We start from the raw sequence: 26,579 nt of genomic DNA on the forward strand, positions 1-26,579 counted from the left end.
AGTTTGGTCTCCACTTGGACTTGCAGAAGTCCAAACTCAGGAAGTGTGTGTGCGGGGCATGGTGAGGCACAGCTCTTGCAGGCTTCAGTAATGTTGCGCCTGCTGGGGAACGCCTACTTTCATCTCCTGGGAGCTCACACAATGTGAGTAAGGGGAAAAGTATGATACAGATCTTTTTAAAGCTGGGAAAACATTTTTAAGGGCAAGAGGGGGGTTAGGAAATATAATTTAATTTCAGTTAGTTTAGAAAATATGATTTGATGACAGGTACTCTAATGTATAAACAAGAAAAGTACCAGCATCTGAAAGTGTCTGCAGGTTCCAGACTTGGGCCACTCATTGACTATATATATATAATATATATATATATATAATATTACATTAATTGGTGGGCTGTGTATGTAAAGGATTGGAATTCTAATACCATTCATTCCTGGCTGTGTGTATGACAATTCGTTTTTCCCAGCACTGTAAGGCTACGTGCACACAGGTTTGTAAGCTAAAGATGTAAATACAGCATAAGGCTATGTTCACATGGCGGAATATCTGCAATTCCACACAGATTCCGTTCAGCAAAGCTTGTTGTATGTAATTGCAGTGGAATACTGTTCTCCCAACACAGAATCCTGCTGCAATTCAAAGCCTCGTTGACTTCAATCTGCCACAAAATTAAAGGACAGGTCTTTAAAGGGGTACTCCACCACTCAGTGTTTTGAACAAACCGTTCCGAACACTGGAGCCGGGAGCTCGTGACGTCATAGCCCCACCCCCTCAATGCAAGTCTATGGGAGGGGGCGTGGCAGCTGCGACTCGCCCCCTCCCATAGACTTGTATTGAGGGGGCGGTGCTATGACGTCAAGATCTGCCGGCTCCAGCGTACAGTACAGTTTGTTCCAAACACTGAGCAGCGGAGTACCCCTTTAAGTTTAGCAGAATGTAGAATTCCCGAGGCGGAAATTCAGCTATGTGAATGGGACTGCAGAATCCCATGAAAGAATTCCGCTCTGTGAACACAGCCTTACAGGAGCCGCAGTCCTCCCTCTGAACTAGACCAGCTGGATGTTGGGGACTGAAGAAAGACTTTCATCACACTAAGACACTTCAGAATCACTTACGAACCGCCCTTGTACTGTCGAGATTTATCTTAGGGTTAACCCTTCGGCATTCCAACGCACCATAAGAGTTTTAAAGGAATCGACGTCACGAACAATTTATTACATGATTTCCACTGTACAACTGTACATCAGTTTTACTGCCCTATAACTTATAAACATTCATATTGATATCTAGAATAGTTTACACAATAATAAAACGGTGAGAAAGCAACATTACTGGAAAGTTATGGTTACACATTTCATTGGAGCACAAATCCGGACATTTTAACATAAGTCTTCTCTCCTTTTATACAAACAAAACCTGACTTTAAAAAAATACTCTGTATTTATACTGTACAGACATAGAATCTTCAACAGAATATATTACATTGCTAGAATGTGTATGTTTTTCTTTATAAATACTATACAAGCAAGCATGGCGGAAACATCTAGTCATTAAAAAAAAAAAAAAAAAAAAAACTGTTTCCCAACCAGGGTGCCTCCAGCTGTGGCCAAACTACAACTCCCAGCATGCCCGGACAGCCTTTGGCTGTCCGGGCATGCTGGGAGTTGTAGTTTGGCCACAGCTGGAGGCACCCTGGTTGGGAAACACTGTCCTAGAGGAAGGATTAGTCTCATGCTGGATAGAATACTACGCTTGTTTCTGAAATACTACCATTACGAGAATGCATCAATTTTCCATGTTAAAAAAATAAAAATAAAAGGCTAGTGGTATAATATAAGAGATGCAAGATCGATCCAAAGCAATGGTTCCTTGCACAATACAAAATAAAAACAAATTGTACATTAAAATAAAAAGGATTATTCTGATTTGTCCAAATATGTAACAAATAGATAAATCATCTATAAGCTGAGCTGACATGGTCAGAGAAAGAAAATCTCAATGCAGCATCATGGATAGGGCACCTCTCCAGAACTGCCCGTTTTACTAAATACTTATATTCCTAATGAATTAACTATTGATCTTTTCTTGTGCAGTGCACTTCCTCTGTTACGCTTCCTGGAAATGTCTGAAAAAATAAAAAACCTGACAACTGGGTGTCACTATTCTCCTTGTTTTCAGACTGAGTTGGCATTGATTGGACAGTGTTCGGGTATAGGGAAACACCTGACTGACAAGGGTAATGGTAACATTCGGTTGTCAGTTTATTTATACATTTCTGTGAAGAATAACAAGAGGAAATGACAATGCAGTGTTCTAGGAATGCCCAAGAACTGTTACTTCATAGGGTAAGTATTTGCTCAAAAGGAAAACTGTCAGTAAACTCCCCCCCACACTAACCAGAGGTACTGTCTGGTAGTGCGGGGGACGTTGATCAATTTGCTGCCTACCATGCCCGGATCCATCCCCCTGTTCGCCCGTTATCCTCTTTTTTGTGGATATGCAAAAGAGCTGCTAACTGGCACGGGCGGGGTTACAAGACACCTTCTGACACTCAGTGCCACTTGTCTGCCGCACCGCCCGGCTTATGAATATTCGTCCCCTCCCCGCTCTGTACTGGACTCCACTGAGGAGGGAGGGGATAAATATTCTTAAGCCGGGCGGACGAGCGGCGCTGACATCAAAGTGCCTGAAGGTGCCTTGTAACCCCACCTGTGCCAGTTAGCAGCTCATTTGCATATCCACAAAAAACAATATATAATATAAACGGCGGGACTGATCTGGGCATGATAGGCAGCATATTGATCAGCGTCCCCCCCACACTACCAGCCAGTACCTCTGGTTGGTGCGGGGGGAGTTTGACAGTTTTCCTTTAAAGGGGTACTCAGTTACCTTGCTGTCGGAGCTCCGCTTTCCAGCGTCCGGAAGTTCTTGTTCCGGACGATGTGTGTGCGGGCTTCCGTGTTCAGGGCCGCTCCTCATGACGTCACGCCCGCCCCCTCAACGAAAGTCTATGGGAAGGGGGCAAGAACTTCCGGACGCTGGAAAGCGGAGCTCCGACAGAAAGGTAACGGAGTACCCCTTTAAACATTTCAGTAGAACTGACAGATCCTCTTTAATGGGAATCTATCCGCAGGTTTGGGCATCCTAACCTGCTGATAGGGAAGTTTACACTGAGGATTATACTGCTGTTTATTAGGCCCGCCAATATGCTGTTTATTTGTAAAACAGTTTTATTGATATGCAAATTAGGCCATTTTGGTGCACGGGGGCATTCTTTACACTTTGATGCACTGATACAGCTGTCCTCCCACTCAGAAATACGTCACTGCAGAGGGGTGGCCCAGTATTTATGAGGCATGGTTTTAAGTGGAGCAGGCGGGTGTGTCGATGCACTAAACTGCTTCATTTGCATGCCAATACAGTGACCCCCCGACCTACGATGGCCCCGACATACGATAATTTCAACATGCGATGGCCTCTCAGAGGCCATCGCATGTTGAAGGCAGCATCAACATACAATGCTTTTTTATGTCGGGGCCATCGCATAAACGGCTATCCGGCAGCGCTGACTGCTTCAGCTGCCGCCGGATAGCCGTTTATGGTGCCCCGTGTGGTCCGCTGATGATCACTTACCTGTCCTCGGGGCTCCGGCGCGTCCTCTTCGGGATCCCCTGCATCGTCAGCGCTCTCCATCTACGTCATCACGTCGCTGCGCACGCCATCCCGTCATCCAATAGGAGCGGCGTGCGTAGCGACGTGATGGTGGCGACGTTAGAGCGCGGTTGCCGGGGAAGCAGAGGCCTTGCCGGAGCGTCGGGGACACCTTGGGGATGCGGCGACAGCGATGGAAGGCGACATCCAGGGCAGCGGTGACGGTCCGAAGCGGCGGGGACAGGTGAGTACAACTTCCTCTAACAGTGGTCTACAACATCTGGAGGTCCGCAGGTTGTAGACCACTGTCCTATACTTTACATTGCACGGATCCCTCAACATGCGATGGTTTCAACAAACGATGGTCCGTTTGGAACGAATTACCATCATATGTTGAGGGACCACTGTATAATGGGTCAAACAAAGTGGCACACCAGAGGGCCTAATGAAAGGAGCCATAATCCTCAGTGTAAAAACCCTATTAGCAGGTAAGGATGCCCTCAACTGCTGATGAAGTCCATTTAAGCTGCATTATAAAGTAACTACATTAAAAAGAAAAAGGTGAGGTCAGTAGCATTTACAGTCTAGTAATGTATTGAGGAGCGCAATCCATCAGGAAAACAGGACGTGCGTTGATGCAGTATGTGAAAACCGTGTCAGTCTGGCATGTCGATGTTCAGTTTGGGTGGCGGAATCACATACTTCCCCGGGCTCTGAGTGATAACAACACCGGTCTTTTTGCGGAACATTGGTGCTATCTTAGGTGGCTCTGGCACAGGGGTCTCATCAGCATCTTCACTGTCTTCATGGTGAATGTCATAGGAGATGTTACCATATTCCCGCAGGAAAGGGAAAATCTCTAGAAGGAACTGGCAGAAGTCTTTGCGAATACCAAACCACCCTGAAAGACCGGAATTCTACAATTTATACAATATCACCACGCATAACATGCAGTCAGTTCTAGAAGGACTTTAACAGTGACACCTTTTTCTAAATATTTTCATAATCCTTTCTATAATTATGTCGGTTTGCCCAATTATTGTTCATCTTTTTGAAGAATGAGGGACTATATAAAAAAAATGGCTGTAATTTAAAAAAAAAGTTAATACTAAAAATTTTTGTTAAAAAGACATTGGGGGAGATTTATCAAAACCTGTGCAAAGGAAAAGTTGCCCAGTTGCCCATAGCAACCAATCAGATTGCTTCTTTCATTTTGCAGGGTCCTTGGTAAAAATGAAAGAAGGGAGCTGATTGGTTGCTATGGGCAACTCAGCAACTTTTCCTCTGGACAGGTTTTGATAAATCTCCCCCATTATCCAGCAGGAGGCAGTGTTTTCAAACCTATGCCCATTGTGTGGAAAATAATAGAAAATAACCCTTTACTCACCCCCAGCGCTCCCACAATGCCTCTGGTGTTCTGCTCTGTCTCCTGGTGCGATCGTGCACGATATATCTGGCCGGAGAAACGCTTGTACCCAAAGTATCATACAGTTCAGTGAATCGCTGGTCTCGGCAATGTCCCCTCTTGGCCAGAAATGCACTAAATGGTCGTTTGACACATTGGGCTTAGGTGCTTCCCGGGACCAACACGTGATGCTGCAGCTCAAAGACGACTGCATTGGGGGATCGGAGCAGGACAATACAGGCACAGCGGGAGCACTGAAGGATAGTAGATATTTATTTTTTCTATATCCCTTCCCACGGGATAACCAGTTTAAATACCTTACATAGTTACATAGTTAGTACGGTCGAAAAAAGACATATGTCCATCAAGTCCAACCTTGAATTAGAGCTGGCTTCTTACATGACAGTGGGCTCAGCCTATCCCTTGGCGGGGCAGGACATCGCTGCGGCCAGTGATAGGCTGACGGCTGTCCGACGTTCCTGTCCCCAGCGTGAGGCCGACATAGGTAAGTTAGTTATTTTCTTTATCTTTTGCAGCCCGGGCATAGGGATACAGCGTACAGCAGTGGTCTCAAATAGAGATGAGCGAACTTACAGTAAATTCAATTCGTCACGAACTTCTCGGCTCAGCAGTTGATGACTTTTCCTGCATAAATTAGTTCAGCTTTCAGGTGCTCCGGTGGGCTGGAAAAGGTGGATACAGTCCTAGGAGACTCTTTCCTAGGACTGTATCCACCTTTTCCAGCCCACCGGAGCACCTGAAGGCTGAACTCATTTACGCAGGATAAGTCATCAACTGCCGAGCCGAGAAGTTTGTGACGAATCAAATTTACTGTAAGTTCGCTCATCTCTAGTCTCCAACCTGCGGACCTCCAGCTGTTGCAAAACTACAACTCCCAGCATGCCCGGACAGCCGTTGGCTGTCCGGGCATGCTGGGAGTTGTAGTTTTGCAACATCTGGAGGTCCGCAGGTTGGAGACCACTGGCGTACAGTATAGAGTTCCAGCGCCGTTGTCGGTCCGCAACAAAGAGGAGGAGGGCAGTGCTTGACATATGTGAGTAGTACCCCGCTGGGCTGATAATTAATTGGGGGGGGGGGCAGAACAGCGCAGGCGGGTCACGTATGATTAGTTCCCCAATGTGGGGACAGCACAGCGCTGGGATGATAATTCATTTCCAAGGGGGAGGGGCCCAACCGGTATTGCGGTATGGGAAAAATGTATTTTGTGCAGCCCAAAAATTTCGGTATTCGGTATGAACTGGTATACCGCCCAGCCCTACCTTGAATTGAAAGCGTTAACAAAACTGGTATACAGGATAAATCCAGCAACAGAAGAAAAAAAAATAAATACTGCTGCTCTAGTGTGCCCTGCCCCAGCCCTGTACTGCAATGACACCTGTTACTGTAGCACTTCTGGCGAGGTGCACTAAAGTGGCAGCAGCAAATTTAATGGGTAGATTTATTTTATTTTTGCTGACTATCTGAAAACCCTTCAAAGATGGAAGTCTACACTCAATCATATATCAATATATATTTGTGGTGTATACAGAGACTAAATTATGAGAACTGCACTACTGTCTGAATGTCTTCAGCCCCAAATGTGTACGGTACTTACAGTGATTCCCTCCTTTCTGTCCAAATGTTGTTGCCATCAGAGTAATCAATGAAAGCCACAGGGGGACAAAGATAGGAATATAGGAAAATAAGTTATGTTCGTCCAGTCGATGAACAAGCAGAATCTACAAGGAGAAGAGGCACACAGATTAAATATATTGTTCTAGAGAGAGAGAAAAAAAAAAAAAAAACTACCACCATTAACCCCTTAGGGGCTCAGACCATTCTCACCTTAAATGGTAACTCATTAAAACTAATTTTTACTATTACACTCCTTATGGTAAATAAAAAAAAAATCTAATATACTTTGTTTAAAAAAAATAATAATGAAGTTTTCTATGTTTTATTTGTGCTTAAAAAAGCTCGAGCACATTTTCCCCCATCTTATACACAGACTTTGGACTGAACTCCAAACACAGGAAGTGCAGCCTGGAGTGCTGAGGGGGGGGGGGGGGGGGTCCAGCCTCATCCAATCATAGCTCCTCTCACACTTAACCGCCATATCCTGTTGGTTGGTCACACACCCCCCTCAGCATTCCAGGCTGCACTTCCTGTTTTTGGACTTTGGTCCCAAAAGGTCATGAAAATTTTGAAAAGTCTGCATTTTTCTAACATTAAAACTTCCTGCTTGTAAGAAAAATGGATATTCCAAATAAATGAAATACTGATTCACAAATACAATATGTCTACTTTATGTTGGCATCAAACTTGACATGTTTTTTGCAGACATTAGAGGGCTTCAAAGTATAGCAGTAATTTTCAAAATTTTCACGAAAAATTCTAAATCTGAATTTTTCAGGGACCAGTTAAGTTTGAAGTGGATTTGAGGGGCCTTTCTGTGAGAAATACCCCATAAATGACCCCAATTGTACCCCTTACTTAAAGTATTCAAAATTACATTCAGAACGTTTGTTAACCCTTTAGGTGTGGGGCGGGCAAGACGTCACGAGGGGCCGGGCGTGACGTCATGCCCGGCGGCCGCAAACTCGGAAGCCCGCACACAGCGTTCGGAGTAATGAACTTCTGGACGCTGTGAGCTGAGCTCCGAAAGTCAGGGCAGCGCACAATCCCTTTAACACCACACAGAGTACTTTACATCCACATATGGGGTATGTTATTATGCAGAAGAAATGGGGCTACAAATTTTGGGGGGCTTTTTTCCTATTTTCCCTTGTTAAAATGAAAAATTTAGGGTAACACCTTTTCATTTTCCCATCCAACTTTAACGAAAATTTGTCAGACACCTGTGAGGTGTTAAGGCTCACTATAACCCTTGTTATGTTCCGTGAGGGGTGTAGTTTCCATAATGGGGTCACACCTGGGTATTTATTTTTTTGCGTTTATGTCAGAACTGCTGTAAAATCAGCCACCCCTGTGCAAATCACCAATTTAGGTCTCAAATGTGCACTTCTGAGCCCTGTTGTGTGCCCGCAGAGCATTTTACGTCCACATATGGGGTATTTCCATATTTTTTTCCTTTTACCTCTTGTGAAAATAAAAAGTATGGGGCAACACCAGCATGTTAGTGTAAGACCCCAACTTTACCTTTTCATGAGGGTTAAAAGGAAAAAAAAGCCTCACAAAATATGACAGGGCTCCGAAGTGAGAGTGCCATGCGCATTTGAGACCTAAATTAGGGATTTGAATAGGGGTGGACTCTGATGCAAGTGTTACAATTGCCTCCACTACCAAAAAAATTCTATGCCAGTGATTCCCAAACAGGGTGCCTCCAGCTGTTGCTGTCCAGAAATGCTGGGAGTTGTTGTTTTGCAATAGCTGTGGGCTCCGTTTTGGAAAAACTGACGTACGAGACGTTTTTCATTTTTATTTGGGGGGGGGGGGGGACGACATATGTGTGTATATGTCGTGTTTTACCCTTGTATTTAGTGTAGCGTAGTGTTTTAGGGTACATTCACATGGGTTTACGGTGAGTTTCCCGCTAGGAGTTTGAGCCGCAGCTCAAACTTGAAGCCGGAAACTCACTGTAAACCAGACTGTGATTGTACCCTATACATTCACATGGGGGTGGGGGGGCAAGCCTCCAGCTGTTGCAAAATCCAGCATGTACTGATCGCCGAGGGGCATGCTGGGAGTTGTAGTTATGCAACAGCTGGAGGCGTGCGCGTCTACAACTCCCAGCATGCCGAGACAGCAGTTTGCTGTTCATGCATGCTGGGAGTTGTAGTTTGGCAAGATTTAGAGGGCCACAGTTTAGAGACCACCGCACAGTGATCTCCATACTATGGCCCTCCAGATGTTGCAGAACTACAAATCCCAGCATGTCCAGACAGCAAACTGCTGTGTGGGCATGCTGAGAGTTGTAGTTTTGCAAGATCTGAAGGGCCACAGTTTAGAGATCACTGTACAAAGATCTCCAAACTGTAGCCTTCCAAATCTTGCAAAACTACAAATCCCAGCATGCCCAAACAGCTGTCTGAACATACTGGGAATTGTAGTTTTGCAACATCTGGAGGGCTACAGTTTAGAGACCACTGTATAGTTGTCTCCAAACTGGCCCTCCAGATGTTACTAGGCAACATCGCAGCACCTCATCGCCGCCGCCGCACCAGGGATCTCCCGCTGCCGATGATAAGGGACCTCCACAGACGGTTGCATGACAGTTCTCCCGCTCTGCCTGGTGGGCAGAGTGGGGGAACTGAACTTTAACCCCCTGGATCTACTATTGGTCAGTAGCTTCTGACCAACTAATAGCAGGGATAGGAGGGGTTACATACCTGCAACCTCACTCCTATCCCTTCAGGGAGATCAGGATTGTCTTTGACAGCCCCGATCCCCCTTATTTTCCGTGTCACTGGAGACCCGTATGACCTGGAATCACCGCAGATCAATTCAGACCAGTGATTTGCCACGATCGCCAATATGGAGGGGGGTGGGGGGTGGGGGTTGGGTCTCAGGACCCCCCCAGGCGTTGTCATGGGATGCCTGCTGAATGATTTCAGCAGATATCCCGGTTCCCAAGCGGCGGGTACGAATACCCACGGGCGTACCTGTACGCCCTGGGTCCTTAAGGATTGGGGATGCAGGGCTTACCTGTATGCCCTGTGTCCCCAAGTGGTTATAGGGACTTTGTCACTAGGCTTCTGCTGTATTAGAACAGCATAAACTGTAACAGACCCTGGTTCCAGCACATATCAGTTACTTTTTTCTACATGCACCAGGTCTCAAAATCAGGATTCATCTCCAGGAAACTTTAATGCTCATAGACGTGCAGGCAGTAGGTAGTCCTAGATATGCACAAGCTATGGCTCCCCCTGCTCACTGATTATATTATGTATAAGCAGAATGCTGTCAGCAGTGACAGTGGCAGTGTGCAGTAGAAAAAGCCGGAAACTCTGAAGAGCTGCTGTATAAAAAGTCAGTGCTTCCCAACCAGGGTGCCTCCAGTTGTTGCACAACTACAACTCCCAGCATGCCTGGACAGCCAAAGGCTGTCCAGGCATGCTGGGAGTTGTAGCTTTGCAGCAGCTGGAGGCACCCTGGTTGGGAAACACTGAGATAAGTAATACATTTATGAAGTTATGGTCTCTGTCACTAGGTGTATGATGTTCTATAGCAGGACAGAATAAACTAGTGACAATCTGTATTAAAAACCATGTATAAAAGGTATGTTCACATGTACATAATCCACTGTAGAACTTATTGGAGTCACTGGGTAGGACCAAAATCTGCAGCAGAATTTCTGCAAGGGAAAATCTGCAACAGATTATGTACAGGTGAATGTACTTTTAAACATCTTGTCATATTTTTTGATAGCATATCTGGTCTCATAACAAGCCCATACTGGCTTGAACAACTTCCCATAACCCAATCTTGGCACAGCCCACAGGATATGAACCAAGATAGGGACCGGATTGCACCCCCCAGTTATGTCTTCCCAGGTAATGTACATACTGTGAATGCTCAGACTGTATTTTATATGCAGCAATGGGCAGATTATACAGGGCATCTACAGAATAATGCTACCACCTGCATTTTAGGGGCCTTAAAATACGGGACATGTATGGAAGATTTTGTATAATAAAGATATACAGGAATATTCAATATATTTTAACCTTAAATTATATTGTATAGTGGCTACAATGTATATAGAATGGTAATGCTAATTATCATACATGGTTGGTCACCCATATTGGTTCAATATATTAGAATAGATTGTACACTAAAATTATATGCAATACTAATCCCCCTCACCCACCATTTGTTTTTATATTGCAATATACCTCAAAAGTGAGCAGTGGCACAACTATAGCCATCCAGCTGACTGCCATGGTGATGTGCGTCCTTCTTTGCTCAGCAATGACATCCATCGATCGTAAGAACAGAACAGACCACACAATGTAGTACAGAACTACCAAACAGAGGAAGGACATCAGGATCCAGAGGGGCACACAAACCACCTAAACACGGGAAAATGGGAAAGTCACAGAAGAAAAATGCATATGAAATTTATTACATTGGATTAAAAGGGGTATTCCAGGAAAAGAAAAATGTTTTATATCAACTGGCTCCAGAAAGTTAAACAGATTTGTAAATTAACTTCTATAAAAAAAATCTCAATCCTTCGAATAATTATCAGCTGCTGAAGTTGAGTTGTTCTTTTCTGTCTGGCAACAGTGCTTTCTGCTGACATCTCTTCTTATCTCGGGAACTGCACAGAGTGGAAGAGGTTTGCTATGGGGATTTGCTTCTACTCTAGACAGTTCCCGAAGCAGGTGTCATCACAGCACTCAGACAGAAAACAACTCAACTTCAACAGCTCATAAGTACTGAAAGGATTAAGATTTGTTTTAATAGAAGTAATTAACAAATCTGATTAACTTTCTGGAGCCCATTGATACATAAAAAAAAAACGTTTTTTTCCCTTGATAACCCCTTTAAACTTACCGTATATACTCAAGTATTAGCCGACCCGAATATAAGCCGAAGGCCCCTACTTTCACCCCCAAAACCTGGGAACCTTGCGGGATGATGTATTTTCTCCCCTAGGCTTATACTCGAGTCAATAAGCCTAGGGGAGAAAATACATCATCCCCCCTGTCATCATCCAGACCCCCATCATCATAACCCCCCTGTCATCATCACCCCCAGTCTATATCCCCCGTCATAATCCAGGCCGCCACATCAGTCATCATATAGGCCCCCCTCGTTGTCTACTCACCTCCCCAGTTCTCTCGGTCCTGTTGCTTAGTAGCTGCAGGGACTGTCCGCATTCCGGTTGGGAGGCGAGCCGGTCTGTGCCGTCCAACTTCACCGGGAGGCCCTCTTCTCCGCTCCGGGCTGGCCCCAGACTAGTGACGCTGCATTGACGCCGCCGCACTGGGATGTCCGTGCGCAGGGACGCCCCTGATGTCACGGACGTCTGTGCTGCCTATGGACGTCCCTGTGCGGCAGTGTCAATGCAGCGTCACTAGTCGGATGGTCCCTGCAGCGAAGATGGCCTGCCTGGCCAACCCCCCCCCCCCCCCCAAAGGTATGTTTTATTTTTCTCCACTCGTGTATAAGCCGAGGGGGGCATTTTCAGCATGAAAAATTGTGCTGAAAAAACTCGGCTTATACTCGAGTATATACGGTAAATACAGCAGACTGTCCCCGCTCAAAAAGAAGCACATGGTTTACATCAAGCTGTGAGGAAAGACACTTACAAGCCATGGCCAAGTGATAATGCTGTCCAGCCTCAGTGCAATGAATATGAACTGCAATATATTAACCGAGCACAAGATTTCCAGCTGCAAAGAGGAGAGAAAATGTTAACCCTTAAAAGAGCATACAATTATATTCTGTGATTCTCCTCAGTCTATTACATCTATGCTGGTGTAAGTGACATTTGATATGTTTTTCATGGACCAACAATGGAACAATAATTAGCATTATATAACGTTATATAAAAATCAAATTCATTTTTATTTTTCAACAATCCAGTGTGACACCTGTGCTAATGGAGATTGTCAAATGTGCCATACTGCTCGTTTCAAGTCGAATGGCAACCCTTCTAACATATTCCCAATGTTTTTGTCATTTACAAAAAATTTAGTCACTAACCCTACACACAATTCTGGGGGAGACTTATCAAATAAAATAAAAAATGTGCAGTTGCCCATAGCAACCAGATTGCTTCTTTCATTTCTAAAAAGGCCTCTGAAAAATGATAGAAGCAATGCGATTGGTTGCTATGGGCAACTGCACCACTGAGCCCCTGCACAAGCTTTAAAAAAACAAAAATCACTCCCCAGACAGGAAGGGTAGTACTCTGACTTCTAAGCCAGGCATCATTAACATTTCTTCCCCAGGCACTTGTCGTTCTTGAGAACTAGAGATGAGCGAACTTACAGTAAATTCGATTCGTCACGAACTTCTCGGCTTGGCGGTTGCTGACTTTTCGTGCATAAATTAGTTCAGCTTTCCGGTGCTCCGGTGGGCTGGAAAAGGTGGATACAGTCCTAGGAAAGAGTCTCCTAGGACTGTATCCACCTTTTCCAGCCCACGGGAGCACCTGAAAGCTGAACTAATTTATGCAGGAAAAGCCATCAACTGCTGAGCCGAGAAGTTCGTGACGAATCGAATTTACTGTAAATTCGCTCATCTCTATTGAGAACCATGGTAAGTCAGACATATACAAAAAGTGATTTTTACATTATAATTTATTCTTCTATTTTATAATTAACTTTTTAATTAATAATGTATTTATTAATGTATTTTGTAAAAAAAAAAAAAAAAAAAAGCCAGAAAAACCTAGCCTTCCTCTGGAGGACCTGTCCTATCCTGAATTACAAAGGCAAGCCATTGATTTCAATGGGCACTGTGTAAAGTGTCTGACTTGCCCATAGCAACCAATCAGATCACTTTCAGAGGCCTTTTCAAAAATGAAAGAAGCGATCTGATTGGTTGCTATGGGCAACTCAGGCACTTTTCCTCAGGATAGGTTTTGATAAATTTCCCCCATGGTGCGTACAGTCCTGACTTAGACCCTTTATTCTAGCACCAGAATCCCCATCAATACAAACATCTGACAGGTCACTATGACATCAGAAGTTTGTAAACTTTATACACAAAGTAGAAAAAAAAAAAAAAGTTTATGCATTTAAAATCTGCAGCTGCAGACCCGAAGCAGTATTTGCGGCACTTACAGGTTTATTGTTGATTCTGACTTCTCCATTGAAGTCAATGGGAAAAATCCTAAATAAATCTGCAGTGGATTTGACAACAAATGACATGCTGAGGATCTATAATCCACACTGCAGGTCAGTTTCCTCTTTAAAAGGTTACTCCGCTGACCAGCGTCTGGAACACTGAGTTCCTTAATGCTGTGTGCGGGCTTCAGTGTTCACGCCTGCCCCCTCGTGACGTCACGTCCCGCCCCCTCAATGCAAGTCTATGGGAAGAGGGCGCGACTGCCGTTGCGCCCCCTTCCCATAGACTTGCATTGAGAGGGCGGGACGTGACATGATTGGGCGTGACGTCACGAGGGGGCAGGCGTGAACACGGAAACCTGCACACAGCGTTCCGGTCGCTAGGGAGCAGAGTAACCCTTTAACTAGGGATGCACCGATATATCTGCGGCCGATACATATCGGCCGAAAATAGCTATTTTGGGGAAATGCCGAAACAACAAAAAATTTGCCGATAATGACCCACCTTCCCTGCCCGCCCACAGCACAAGTTACAAACACTGCCAGTGCCAGAGGAATAGCGTGGGGGGTGCAGGGGGGGCCGGCCGCACCGGGCACAACATCTGGGGGGCCCGCTCTCCGGGATAGGAATACTTCTTTTTATGTGCCCGGGCCGGCTCCCGTGTGTGGCTGCAGGCGGGGGCCGGCCAGCGCATATAAAACCTAATACTGTATACTAAAAACCAGGGGGCCTCCAGCTGTTGTGAAACTACAACTCCCAGCATGCCAGGACCGGCAAAGGCTGTCCGGGCATGCTGGGAGTTGTAGTTTCACAACAGCTGGAGGCCCCCTGGTTTTTAGTATACAGTATTAGTTTTTATATGCTCTGGTCGGCCCCCGCCTGCAGCCACACACGGGAGCCGGCCCGGGCACATAAAAAGAAGAAGTATTCCTATCCCGGACATCCCTGTGTCCCGAAAAATCTTTTCGGGACATAAGGATGTCCGCCGGTCAGTCGCCATTTCCCGGCCAGCGCGCGTCCTCCTTCGGTCCTTCGCTTCTCCGCCTCTATGGTTGTACGCACGGCATGGGACGTCCCGTGCGTACAACCATAGAGACGCAGGAGGACCGCAGGATCGTCGCAGGAGAACGCGCGCTGGCCGGGGCCTGGTAAGTGACCGGCGGCGCGTCATCTTCTTCAGTGTTCCGGTCACCGCTCCTCCGGTCCCGGCACCTACTGCTATGGTCCATAGGTCATAGCAGTAGATGGTGACCCCAGGCCGGAGGAGCGGTGACCGGATCACTGTGGCAGCAGCACTACAGACATACAGCCTCCAGCCATACACTGTATATGGCTGGAAGCTGTATGTCTGTGGGGTGGGGGGAAGCTGCCTACTATTGTGGGGGAACTGCTGACCTAATGTGGGGGGGAGCTGCTTACTATTGTGGGGGAAATGCTGACCTAATGTGGGGGAACTGCTGACCTAATGTGGGGGGGAGCTGCCTAATATTGTTGGGGGGAGCTGCCTACTATTGTGGGGGAACTTCCTACTATTGTGGGGGAACTGCTGACCTAATGTGGGGGAGCTGCCTACTTTTGTTGGGGAGCTGCCTACTAATGTGGGGGAGCTGCCTACTAATGTGGGGGAGCAGCCTATTAATGTGGGGGAGCAGCCTATTAATGTGGGGGAGCAGCCTATTAATGTGGGGGAGCAGCCTATTAATGTGGGGGAGCTGCCTATTAATGTGGGGGAACTCCCGACCTAATGTGGGGGAGCTGGCAATCTAATGTGGGGGAATCTAATCTAATGAGCGCTGCATTTTACCAGAAGACAGGGAGAAGTAATTTTCGGTTTTGGTATCGGTTTCGGCCGGACATTTTTTTTTTTCGGTTTCGTTTCGGTTCTGAAATTTCCATTTCGGTGCACCTCTACCTTTAACATCTTAGGCCCCTTTCACACTGCCATTGTACCCTGCTGGCAAACGTCCGTCAGGCACTTTTTATTGTGTTTATTTTTGACGGGGCACAACTGGTCCCGAAAGATCCCATTTACTATCATGGGGGTCCGTCGGGCGCCTTTGTTTTTTTTACAGGAGGAAGAAACGTTGCATGGTGTATTTTTCCTCCCGCTATTCTCCCCGGGTTCCCTGACGGACGTCACACAGCAGTGTGAAGGAAGCCTCATTCACTTTGCTGCATGTAAATTCTGTGCGATAAATCTGCAGCAAATACACGTCATGTGACACGACCATTAAAAGTAGAGTTTGTCCTTGAAGTTTAAGAGATGGGACCTCTTCCCACATCTTTCTGGTATGAAGAGTAGGAACTTGCCTCAAGCGAGCGGTCGTGACGGAAGCCCCAGACACAAGCAGCGACCGACACCGGAGACACAAAGAAGAGGGGCATAAAGACCAAGAGCCAGAAGTAGTGGTTTCCTCTCTCAATTCGGTCACAGACGAGAACTTCAAACATCAGGAGTAACAAGTGGATTCCCACGGCAATAAGCATTGCTTTAAACTCCACACAGGTTTCACCTTCTGCCCTGCAGGATCCGGTAGAGAACATTGTAGTGAGAGCGGGTCTGAGTATAGGTGCACATTAAAAGGTCTACTACAATGAAAGGGTCTTTATTAGAACCACAGCTCAATTCTGCACAGAACTAAAACTACTATGACCCCCTACAAAACATATAGTATTACTATTACATGTGCACAGTTATGTGAACCATATTTAGAAAAAAACATATAGATCCCCATTAAAGGGGTACTCCGGTGGAAAACTTTTTTTTTTTTTTTAAATCAACTGGTGCCAGAAAGTTAAACAGATTTGTAAATTACTTCTATTAAAAAAAATCTTAATCCTTCCAGTATTTATTAGCTGCTGAATACTACAGAGGAAATTCTTTTCTTTTTGGAACACAGTGCTCTCTGCTGACATAACGAGTACAGTGCTCTCTGCTGACATCTCTGTCCATTTTAAGAACTGTCCAGAGTAGGAAAAAAAATCCCCACAGAAAACATATGCTGCTCTGGACGGTTCCTAAAACGGACAGAGATGTCAGCAGAGAGCACTGTGGTCATGATGTCAGCAGAGAGCTCTGTGTTCCAAAAAGAAAAGAATTTCCTCTGTAGTATTCAGCAGCTAGTAAGTACTGGAAGGGTTAAGATTTTTTCATAGAAGTAATTTACAAATCTGTTTAACTTTCTGGCACCAGTTTATATAAAAAAAAAATATATATATAATAAAAAGTTTTCCACCGGAGTACCTCTTTAAACATGCTTACTGGGAGATGGTATGCTCAGCTGTTTCTGTATCTTCTATTCCAGTGTTTCCCAACCAGGGTACCTCCAGTTTTAAAAACTACAACTCCCAGCATGCCCGGACAGCCAAAGGCTGTCCGGGCATGCTGGGAGTTGTAGTTTTCCAACAGCTGGAGGTACCCTGGTTGGGAAACACTGTTCTATTCACTACAAAGCAGAGTGGACAGGTAAGTAGAGCATCCTCAATACTAGGAATCCAGAAGTTCTCCCACAACTAAGACCTACTGTATGGACTATTAATACAAATGTATATGGTGAGATAAGTCATGGCCATAGTGGTCAAATATCAATTTTTCTCTATCGGCTCCATTGGGGGACACAGACCGTGGGTGTATGCTGCTGTCTCTAGGAGGTATGACACTATGGTACATAGTAAAATACAGGCTTAGATAAAAGCACCAAATCTATTCACAAAGAACATTATGGACCTTTAGGGAGGACTTGTGGTTTAGGGTGCACTGATCACACACCTCATAAAGGAAAACGTTCACCCGCACTAAAACCCGATACACCAGGTTATAGTGCGGGTGAACAGGAGACCGATGCAGGGTCTCAGACTGCTATACCTACCTGCAGTCCAAAGCCCCGATCCTCCAAAAGGTCCCCCTCTTCCAGCGCTGACTTGCGCTTTTAGGCGAACCTGCCAGCTGGATTTAAATATTCATAAGGGGCGGTCACATGAGCGCTCAGTAGGCACGAGCGCTCATGTGACCGGCGCTTATGAATATTTAAATCCAGCCGGAAGGCCCGCCTCAAAGCGCAAGTCAGGATTCCGGACTGCAGGTAGGTATTGCAGTCCGAGACCCCGCATCGGTCTCCTGTTCACCCGCACTATAAACCGGTGTATGGGGTTATAGTGCGGGTGAACGTTTTCCGTTAAGGCTATGTTCACACAGAGATTCTCTGTGTGGACATTCCGGACACTACAGGGCGCCGGAGTACTAGGACTGTACAGGAATGCACCGTCTCAGACGGCTATGCATTCCGTGCAGACTCCGCATAAAGAATGAACGTGTTCATGCTTTGTGCAGACATAGAAAATGGAATTTCCATGCCGGAAACATCTGGCACAGAAATTCCGCCGTGTGAACAGTGCAGCAGAATACTGTTGAATTCAATGAGACTCTGCTGCTGCGGAATCTCTGTGCCGAATTCTAATGCGGAATCCGGCACGGAAGTTCTGACATTCTGACTGGCCTTACAGTTTCTTGATACGTCCTCCCATTCTTGAAATATAAGGATTCATAGTTTGTCTGACAATTCAGAGAATTAGTCAGATGGGGGAGAACTTTGTTTTAAAGCGCAACGGTCACGAATTTGTACCCCCATAAACTAATCACAGAGTAACAAAGTTCTTTAGAATTCCTCTCCATGTACACCTTTTACTGCTTTCTAGCAGCTTTTATCAGGCTAAAAAATGCTTTATAAGACAGCGAGCAATAGTCGGATAGGCGGGGCTATGGCCCGGGGCACCCACTCCTATCTCCTGTATGTCATCACTAGGACCGCTGTGATTGGTCCCAGCACATAGGCCCCTTTATTTTCCCTATACATTTGTATGTTCACCACCACACATAAGTAAAACAAGTGCCCGTTCTATTAGGTTACAGTGCCGTCACAGGGGGATAGTTTGCATAGCAAGCGGCAGAGCATTACGCTGCGCACGGGGGCCGGGAGCGAGCGATCACTATGAAAACTATCCGCCAGCAGCGCCGGTGATACTGGGGCCGTCAGCGCCGCAGCGCCGGTGATACTGGGGCCATCAGGAGAGAGCGCTTGCGGCCCGCAGCACCCAGGAGACAGTTTTCTTCACATCACCGGTGCTGCGGACGGATAGTTTTCATAGCGATCGCTCGCTCCCGGCCCCCGTGCGCAGCGTAATTCTCTGCCGCTTGCTATGCAAACTATCCCCCTGTGACAGCACTGTAACCTAATAGAACGGCAACTTGTTTTACTTATCTGTGTTGGTGAACATACAAATGTATAAGGAAAATAAAGGGGCCTATGTACTGGGACCAATCACACAGCAGTCCTAGCGATGACATAGAGGAGATAGGAGTGGGTGCCCCGGGCCATAGCCCCGCCTATCCGACTGTTGCTCGCTGTGTTATAAAGCATTTTTTAGTCTGAAAAAAAGCTGCTAGAAAGCAGTAAAAGGTATACAGTGATCCCTCAACTTACAATGGCCTCAACATACAATGCTATGGAATCTGCAAAATGTGTCAATGGCTGGAAGAACCGACCAATCAGAATGGATATTTCACTGGTAAAACCTGTGTATTCCTAAAGTGTATGCACTGACTGGTGTCTGGTAGCGCCCCCTACAGTACAGGGAGGTATTACATGTTCTGTACTCTTTACCTGTACCAGGGTTAGCTGCTCCTCTGGGCATCAGGTGAGGGCGGCTCCACTTTCCTTTTTTTTTTTTTTTTTTTTTTTTTTTTTTTTTTTTTTTTTTTAGGACATTGTGTGTTCTGTATAGGACCCTGAAGAAGCTTCTGTCCTCTACATAGACCAGTGTTTCCCAAAGAGGTGGCCCCAGCTGTAGCAAAACTACAACTCCCAGATGCGGGCATGCTGGGCGTTGTAGTTTTGCAACAGCTGGAGGTGCCCTGGTTGGGAAACACTGACATAGACAGTGATTTACAGCTCCCAGCAGATCTTTCTTTTATATATAAGGATTTGCTTTATCTGTATTAGTTATCTACTTATTTTTCTTTAATCCTCACTTTTTTCAATTTTTTGGATGACATTTTGGTGGCATCAGAGCCAATTACCAGGTTTCCATAGAGTTATGGTCTCAACATACAATGGTTTCAACATACAATGGTCGTCCTGGAACCAATTAATATTGTAACTTGAGGGACCACTGTACATGGAGAGGAATTCTAAAGAAATTTGTTACCCTGCGATAAGTTTATGGGGGTACAAATTCGTGACAGTTGTGCTTTAATAACAGGAGTGACGTGTATGGCTAATACACAATGCTCTCTGCTGACACCTTTGGCTGTGTAAGGAACTGTCCAGAGCAGGAGAGGTTTGCTATGGGAATTTGTTCCTACTCTCGACAGTTCTTGACACGGACAGAGGTGGCAGCATAGAGCACTGTGGTCAGACTGGAAAGAACTACACAACTTTCTCTGTAGTATACAGCAGTTGATAAGTTTTAAATAGTTTGTTTAAGTAATTTACAAATCCTTTAACTTTCCGGCACCAGCTGATTTGAATTTTTTTTCCCACCAGAGTACCCCTTTAAAAGAATGTCTGGAAAAAGTTTCAAAACGTATGACATTGGGAAGTTCGTATTAAATAAAACAAAATTGTATACCTGCTTCAAAGTCTGCCGCCTACAATTATATGACAAAAGCTGTATGGTACAGTAAGTACTAAATACCTGTACTGAGGGTTTCGTGCCCAGACCCCTGTTCCCACTGACGCCCCAACGATGACCATCAGCTTCCAGAGCCAAATTGGTGTAAATACTGCCCAGTAGCTCCATTGTATAATACCGTCCAATCGCAGGGACAGGAGGACAGAGAACAGCAAGAGACAGGCATAGATGAGGAATTTACTGCAAGACACAAAGATATAAAAACACTTCGGATAAATACAGTATAAGGCTGGAATTCCACAGAGTTGTTTTTTTTTGCAAAAACGCAGTAAAAAACGCCAATTTTCTGCAAAAAAACGCTGCGTCCAGATGTTAGCTGCAAGTCAATAGTAAACTGCAAAATGCCAGATTCACTTGGCGTTTTTTTTTTTTTTTTTTTTTAATCCTTTTAGCGTTTTTCAGCAATTTCGGGTTCAGAGGCTGGATTTTAAAAACGCCCAACAAAACCTAGTTTGGCATTTTTTTGCCCTGAAATCGTGGCGTTTTCCTCCCATAGAAGTCTATGGGAGAGCAAAAACGCCAAGAAAAACGCCATGTTGGTTTACAGTTTTGCGTTTTTTTGCAGGCGGTTTTTATTCTTTTTTGGACTTTAGCGATCCAAAAAAGTGATGGAGATACGTTTTTTATGAAAATTTCGTAGGGTACCATAAAAAAAAAAAATTATAAAAAAGATACAGTAGTGATGGAAAAAAAGTGTATCTATCAAAATTTTGCTTTTTTATTCCGAAATAATTATTCACTTTTAAACAGGGATCAATTTATGTGAGCGGGTAAAGCACTAAAAATGTAGCCGACAATAATAAAAATGTAGCGTGTGCGTGTTTTTCACTTTTTTTTTTTTTTACATTTTTTATGTAGTAATGCTATTCCCAGCATAGAACACACTGTTTCATGATGGGAGTAGTAGTACCTGAAATAATTGACAGCCCGTTGTGATCCTCCTGTATAATTTATAGATGCGTCCGGCCGCTCTTCTCTGGTCCCATGCACTCACGTATATATACATATTCATATTTCCCGCAGAGCTGTGATTGGTCAGATGGTTCCAGCCAATCACAGCTCTCTGTGGGAAATAGGAATATGTGTATATATACGGCCGTGCAGGGGACCATAGGAGAGCGGCCGCTGCATCCATACATTATACAGGAGAATCACAGCAGGAGGATACCCACTGTGATCTTTCCTTAACTACAAGCACTACTACTCCCAACATGGAGCACACTCTGCTCAATGCTGGGAGCTGTAGTACCTACACTCGCTGCGATCTGTCTATTAATGCAAGTACTACAGCTCCCAGCATGGAGCAGAGTGTGCTCCATGTTGGGAGTAGTAGTACCTGCAGGTAAGAACAGATCACAGCTGGTATCACTTCTGACACCCGATGCGATCGTCCTGTCTATAGCAGAGATGGAGCGACTGTATACAGCGCTCGCATCTCTTTTCTGTACTCTGGTCGGTCACTCACTCATTCATATTACCCTCAGAGCTGTGATAGGCTGCATCCGGCCAATCACAGCTCTGGGCGGAAAATATGAATGAGTGATGTTCTATTCACATCACTAGCCGGAGTATAGTACAGAGATGAGAGCGCTGTATAGAGCCGCATTTCTGCTATATTATGGATCGCATTGGGTGTCAGGATTGACACCCGAAGCGATATGTCTATAGTACAGGTACTACTACTCCCATCATGGAACAGTGTGTTCCATGCTGGGAGTAGTAGTACTACATAAAAAATGAAGGAAAAAAAAGTTAAACACACATACACTTTATTAAAAAAAAATGTATAAAAATGTTATTAAAAATAAACATTTAGTTAAATACATTTTTTTACATCCCTACTGCATCCAATTATTATTATTTTTTTTTTTGATATCCAACTATTTTGTAAAAAAAAAAAAAATAATTCCCAAAGGGGCCAAAAAAGGCAAATTCCACACAAAGGTAAAAACGCCAAAATGCAGGGAAAAACTGTGGCAGTTTTTCTGGTGGTGGTGGTGGTGGTGGTGGGGGGGGGGGGGGGAGTGGAGATCCCACAGACAGACAAGGGGGGGGGGGGAGTGGAGATCCCACAGACAGACAAGGGGGGGGGGGGTGGAGTGGAGATCCCACAGACAGACAAGGGGGGGGGGGGGGTGGAGTGGAGATCCCACAGACAGACAAGGGGGGGGGGGGTGGAGTGGAGATCCCACAGACAGACAAGGGGGGGGGGTGGGAGTGGAGATCCCACAGACAGACAAGGGGGGGGGAGTGGAGATCCCACAGACAGACAAGGGGGGGGGGGGGGGGGGAGTGGAGATCCCACAGACAGACAAGGGGGGGGGGGGGGGGGGAGTGGAGATCCCACAGACAGACAAGGGGGGGGGGGGGGGAGTGGAGATCCCACAGACAGACAAGGGGGGGGGGGGGGGAGTGGAGATCCCACAGACAGACAAGGGGGGGGGGGGGGGAGTGGAGATCCCACAGACAGACAAGGGGGGGGGGGGGGAGTGGAGATCCCACAGACAGACAGGGGGGGGGGGAGTGGAGATCCCACAGACAGACAAGGGGGGGGGAAGTGGAGATCCCACAGACAGACAAGGGGGGGGGGGAAGAGTGGAGATCCCACAGACAGACAAGGGGGGGGGGGAAGAGTGGAGATCCCACAGACAGACAAGGGGGGGGGGGAAGAGTGGAGATCCCACAGACAGACAAGGGGGGGGGGGAAGAGTGGAGATCCCACAGACAGACAAGGGGGGGGGGAAGAGTGGAGATCCCACAGACAGACAAGGGGGGGGGGGAAGAGTGGAGATCCCACAGACAGACAAGGGGGGGGGGAGTGGAGATCCCACAGACAGACAAGGGGGGGGGAGTGGAGATCCCACAGACAGACAAGGGGGGGGGGAAGAGTGGAGATCCCACAGACAGACAAGGGGGGGGGGGGGAAGAGTGGAGATCCCACAGACAGACAAGGGGGGGGGGAAGAGTGGAGATCCCACAGACAGACAAGGGGGGGGGGAAGAGTGGAGATCCCACAGACAGACAAGGGGGGGGGGAAGAGTGGAGATCCCACAGACAAGGGGGGGGGGGGAGTGGAGATCCCACAGACAGACAAGGGGGGGGGGAGTGGAGATCCCACAGACAGACAAGGGGGGGGGAGTGGAGATCCCACAGACAGACAAGGGGGGGGGGGAGTGGAGATCCCACAGACAGACAAGGGGGGGGGGGGAGAGTGGAGATCCCACAGACAGACAAGGGGGGGGGGAGAGTGGAGATCCCACAGACAGACAAGGGGGGGGGGAGAGTGGAGATCCCACAGACAGACAAGGGGGGGGGAGAGTGGAGATCCCACAGACAGACAAGGGGGGGGGAGTGGAGATCCCACAGACAGACAAGGGGGGGGGAGTGGAGATCCCACAGACAGACAAGGGGGGGGGGAGTTGAGATCCCACAGACAGACAAGGGGGGGGAGTGGAGATCCCACAGACAGACAAGGGGGGGGGGAGTGGAGATCCCACAGACAGACAAGGGGGGGGGGTGGAGATCCCACAAACAGACAAGGGGGGGGGGGGTGGAGATCCCACAGACAGACAAGGGGGGGGGGTGGAGATCCCACAGACAGACAAGGGGGGGGGGGGAGTGGAGATCCCACAGACAGACAAGGGGGGGGGAGTGGAGATCCCACAGACAGACAAGGGGGGGGGAGAGTGGAGATCCCACAGACAGACAAGGGGGGGGGGGGAGAGTGGAGATCCCACAGACAGACAAGGGGGGGGGGGAGAGTGGAGATCCCACAGACAGACAAGGGGGGGGGGGGAGTGGAGATCCCACAGACAGACAAGGGGGGGGGGAGTGGAGATCCTACAGACAGACAAGGGGGGGGGAGAGATCCCACAGACAGACAAGGGGGGGGGGAGAGATCCCACAGACAGACAAGGGGGGGGGAGAGTGGAGATCCCACAGACAGACAAGGGGGGGGGAGAGTGGAGATCCCACAGACAGACAAGGGGGGGGGGAGTGGAGATCCCACAGACAGACAAGGGGGGGGGGGGAGTTGAGATCCCACAGACAGACAAGGGGGGGGGAGTGGAGATCCCACAGACAGACAAGGGGGGGGGGGGAGTGGAGATCCCACAGACAGACAAGGGGGGGGGGGTGGAGATCCCACAAACAGACAAGGGGGGGGGTGGAGATCCCACAGACAGACAAGGGGGGGGGGTGGAGATCCCACAGACAGACAAGGGGGGGGGGAGTGGAGATCCCACAGACAGACAAGGGGGGGGGGAGAGTGGAGATCCCACAGACAGACAAGGGGGGGGGGGGGGGAGAGTGGAGATCCCACAGACAGACAAGGGGGGGGGGGGAGAGTGGAGATCCCACAGACAGACAAGGGGGGGGGGGGGGAGTGGAGATCCCACAGACAGACAAGGGGGGGGGAGTGGAGATCCCACAGACAGACAAGGGGGGGGGGAGTGGAGATCCCACAGACAGACAAGGGGGGGGGGGGGAGAGTGGAGATCCCACAGACAGACAAGGGGGGGGGAGAGTGGAGATCCCACAGACAGACAAGGGGGGGGGGAGTGGAGATCCCACAGACAGACAAGGGGGGGGGAGTGGAGATCCCACAGACAGACAAGGGGGGGGGAGTGGAGATCCCACAGACAGACAAGGGGGGGGGAGAGTGGAGATCCCACAGACAGACAGACAAGGGGGGGGGGTGGAGATCCCACAAACAGACAAGGGGGGGGGTGGAGATCCCACAGACAGACAAGGGGGGGGTGGAGATCCCACAGACAGACAAGGGGGGGGGGAGTGGAGATCCCACAGACAGACAAGGGGGGGGGGAGAGATCCCACAGACAGACAAGGGGGGGGGGAGAGATCCCACAGACAGACAAGGGGGGGGGGGAGAGATCCCACAGACAGACAAGGGGGGGGGGGGGGAGAGATCCCACAGACAGACAAGGGGGGGGGGGAGAGATCCCACAGACAGACAAGGGGGGGGGAGAGATCCCACAGACAGACAAGGGGGGGGGGGAGAGATCCCACAGACAGACAAGGGGGGGGGAGAGATCCCACAGACAGACAAGGGGGGGGGGAGAGATCCCACAGACAGACAAGGGGGGGGGGGGAGTGGAGATCCCACAGACAGACAAGGGGGGAGAGAGATCAGTACGTCGGTTGTTGGAGTGCAGAGACTGACCAGGGCGGTGAGCACACACGGCGGTCTCTCGGACCCCCAGCCTCTGCCCGGACAGGCCTCCCCTCCTCGGTCCTCATTTGCTTCCTCCTCCTCATCTAAAGCCATTTCCTCTCTGTGTTTAGGCCTCAAGTTCTCGTCAGTCCCCGGGCGCCTCACACAGCCGTCCCAGACATCCCCGTGCCCTTATCCCCCCGGAAACACACTCACCTGGGGTTGAAGTCCTGGAAGAGACCCCGGAGATTCATGGTATACCCCCGCACCGGGCTCTAAGGAGCAGACATTGCTATCTCCACTGCTACAAGCCGCCGTAACTCTACTACATAGCGCGCACTCTCTCCTTCTCAGTGATAGACGAGCGCTCTCTGCTGCCCCTCTTTGTTAATCACTACGGTACAAGTATCCTTATAAGGAAAGCCAAATGTAGTAAACTGCACTGTAAAGAGGAAATGATCGTTACATGTCCAAGACCGAGGAGAGGAAGATCCCACTGCAGTCCTGAGAACGGGGGTGACACTGGGCGAGCAGAATACACCACTCTGTAGGTGCCGGGGGTGACCAGATGTGATGTGGGTGTAGTGGCCGCCCTAATGGCAGGCCACGCCTCATGACAGACAGAGTACCCCCCATCAGGCCCTAGGAGAAGAGTTCCCTCATATTAGACAGCGAGTTCGTCCAGAACACAATATAGGCAGAGTGCCCCCAAGTGCCCCCAATGAAAGTCAGAATTGTCTTAGAACAAAATTCACCATAAGGAAGATAATCTGTATAACAGAGGCAGAGTGCCCCCATAACACATATTAAGCACCCATAATGTGAGGCAGCATTGTCCTATAACCCCATTCTCCGATAATACAGGCTGTGTACACCAGAACAAGGGCAGAGTTCTCCT

The 26,579-nt window shown here is 47.7% G+C and overlaps 1 protein-coding gene across 1 annotated transcript; it reads right to left on the reverse strand.

The window, feature by feature from the left end:
• Positions 1-1,663: 1,663 nt before the first annotated feature.
• On the reverse strand, positions 1,664-26,579 carry TMEM185A (transmembrane protein 185A). Its single transcript, XM_056538875.1, has 7 exons — positions 25,898-26,579; positions 20,513-20,689; positions 16,130-16,340; positions 12,334-12,417; positions 10,912-11,088; positions 6,672-6,795; positions 1,664-4,552 (listed from the first exon to the last, which is right to left on the reverse strand). Exons 1-7 carry the CDS (start codon positions 25,933-25,935, stop codon positions 4,308-4,310), a joined length of 1,056 nt encoding a protein of 351 aa, XP_056394850.1. The 5' UTR covers positions 25,936-26,579; the 3' UTR covers positions 1,664-4,307.

The sequence above is a fragment of the Hyla sarda genome, chromosome 9 (assembly GCF_029499605.1).
Source record: "Hyla sarda isolate aHylSar1 chromosome 9, aHylSar1.hap1, whole genome shotgun sequence".
NCBI lineage: Eukaryota > Metazoa > Chordata > Amphibia > Anura > Hylidae > Hyla > Hyla sarda.